General features: G+C 61.3%; 1 protein-coding gene across 1 annotated transcript in view; it reads right to left on the reverse strand.

Annotated features, from left to right (window-relative positions):
- Positions 1–21: 21 nt before the first annotated feature.
- Positions 22–1,182, reverse strand: part of ACA1_003000 (uncharacterized protein) — a gene marked incomplete at both ends in the record, with an annotated part of 5,367 nt that continues 4,206 nt past the window's right edge. Inside the window, 2 exons of the mRNA XM_004337940.1 lie at positions 22–40; positions 90–1,156. Coding sequence (XP_004337988.1) covers positions 22–40; positions 90–1,156 — 1,086 coding nt within the window. The remainder of the gene's footprint in view (positions 41–89; positions 1,157–1,182) is intronic.

The following is a 1,182-nucleotide window of genomic DNA, read 5'->3' on the forward strand; positions in this document are numbered from 1 at the left end:
CGAAGAGCGATGGCGGTAGAGTCACGGTCCTCTTTCTGTACTGCTCCTTCGTCGTCGGCTCGACGAGCGCACCGATGTTGGCGACGAACAGAGCGTCGCCGTCGGAGTACAACTTCGAAAGGTTGGACATCGCCGGATGGACACCGAAGACGGTGCAAGGCTGTTGTCCGGCAGGAACGCTGACCGGTCGAAGCAAGGTCTTATCCAGAGCGGCACCGGCGCGGACGGTAGCGTACTCGGCGTAGAGATCCTTCCCGGTACAGTCCGAGTGAGGGACGAGCTTGTTGAAGCTATCGGCGCCACCCATCTCGAAGACCACCACGATGGCCTTGAAAGCGCGGCCCGAAGAGGCAACCGGTGCCGGTTCCAGGCGCGGTTTGTTGCTGATCGAATTGAAGCTCGTCGTCTGGAATTCGGCGCTCGTCACGAGGACCTTGAGGGCATGCCTGAGCGCAGCGGCTGTCGTGTTGACCGTCACGTTGGGACCGAGGACGCTGAGATATTCGCGCACGAGCGTTTCGCGCGTGCTTCGGTGGAGGCGTCCCGCAGTGAGGGCCAGACTGAGCTCATCTACGAGGTCGTTCACGGTGCCATTGATGGGCATGGTGTAGGTGAGAGAACCATCGGCAGTAGGATGAGGTCCCGTAGCGACGCATCTGCGCGATGGTCCGTAGACCCCCAATCCGTTCTCGCACGAAGTGAGGCCATGATCGATCAGAGACGTGAGGCCGTTCAGGAAACCGATCAGATTGGGCGTCGTCGCGAGCTGCAGCTGCGGGCCTACGAGCCCGTGCTCGTCGGCCGGTCCAGCTGGTCTGAACTCGGGCAGGTAGAAACCAAACACCGAAGGCGCCGAGAACGGCTGAACGCCGAGGCGATCGTCCAAGTCGGCGAAGGCGACCTCGCGCTGCTTGGGCGATTGGTAGTCGAGAGAGCGCATCAAATGCAAGAGCTTGACCAACGGATCTCGGTACATGCCGAAGGTGGGATCAGCTTCGACGATGGGCGAGCGCGCCTCGTGATCCATCAAGATAGCGTAGATCGTAGCCGCCAGATCGCCGTAGCGCCCGGAGAACTCGACGCCGCGGTAAGCGCCCGTGCGGAAGGCTCGCACGACCTCCTTCATGTAGCGAGGCGAGGGATTGGAGGTTATCATCTGCTGAATGAGTCGGTAGGATAACG

This window comes from Acanthamoeba castellanii, assembly GCF_000313135.1.
Source record: "Acanthamoeba castellanii str. Neff unplaced genomic scaffold scf7180000082964, whole genome shotgun sequence".
NCBI lineage: Eukaryota > Discosea > Longamoebia > Acanthamoebidae > Acanthamoeba > Acanthamoeba castellanii.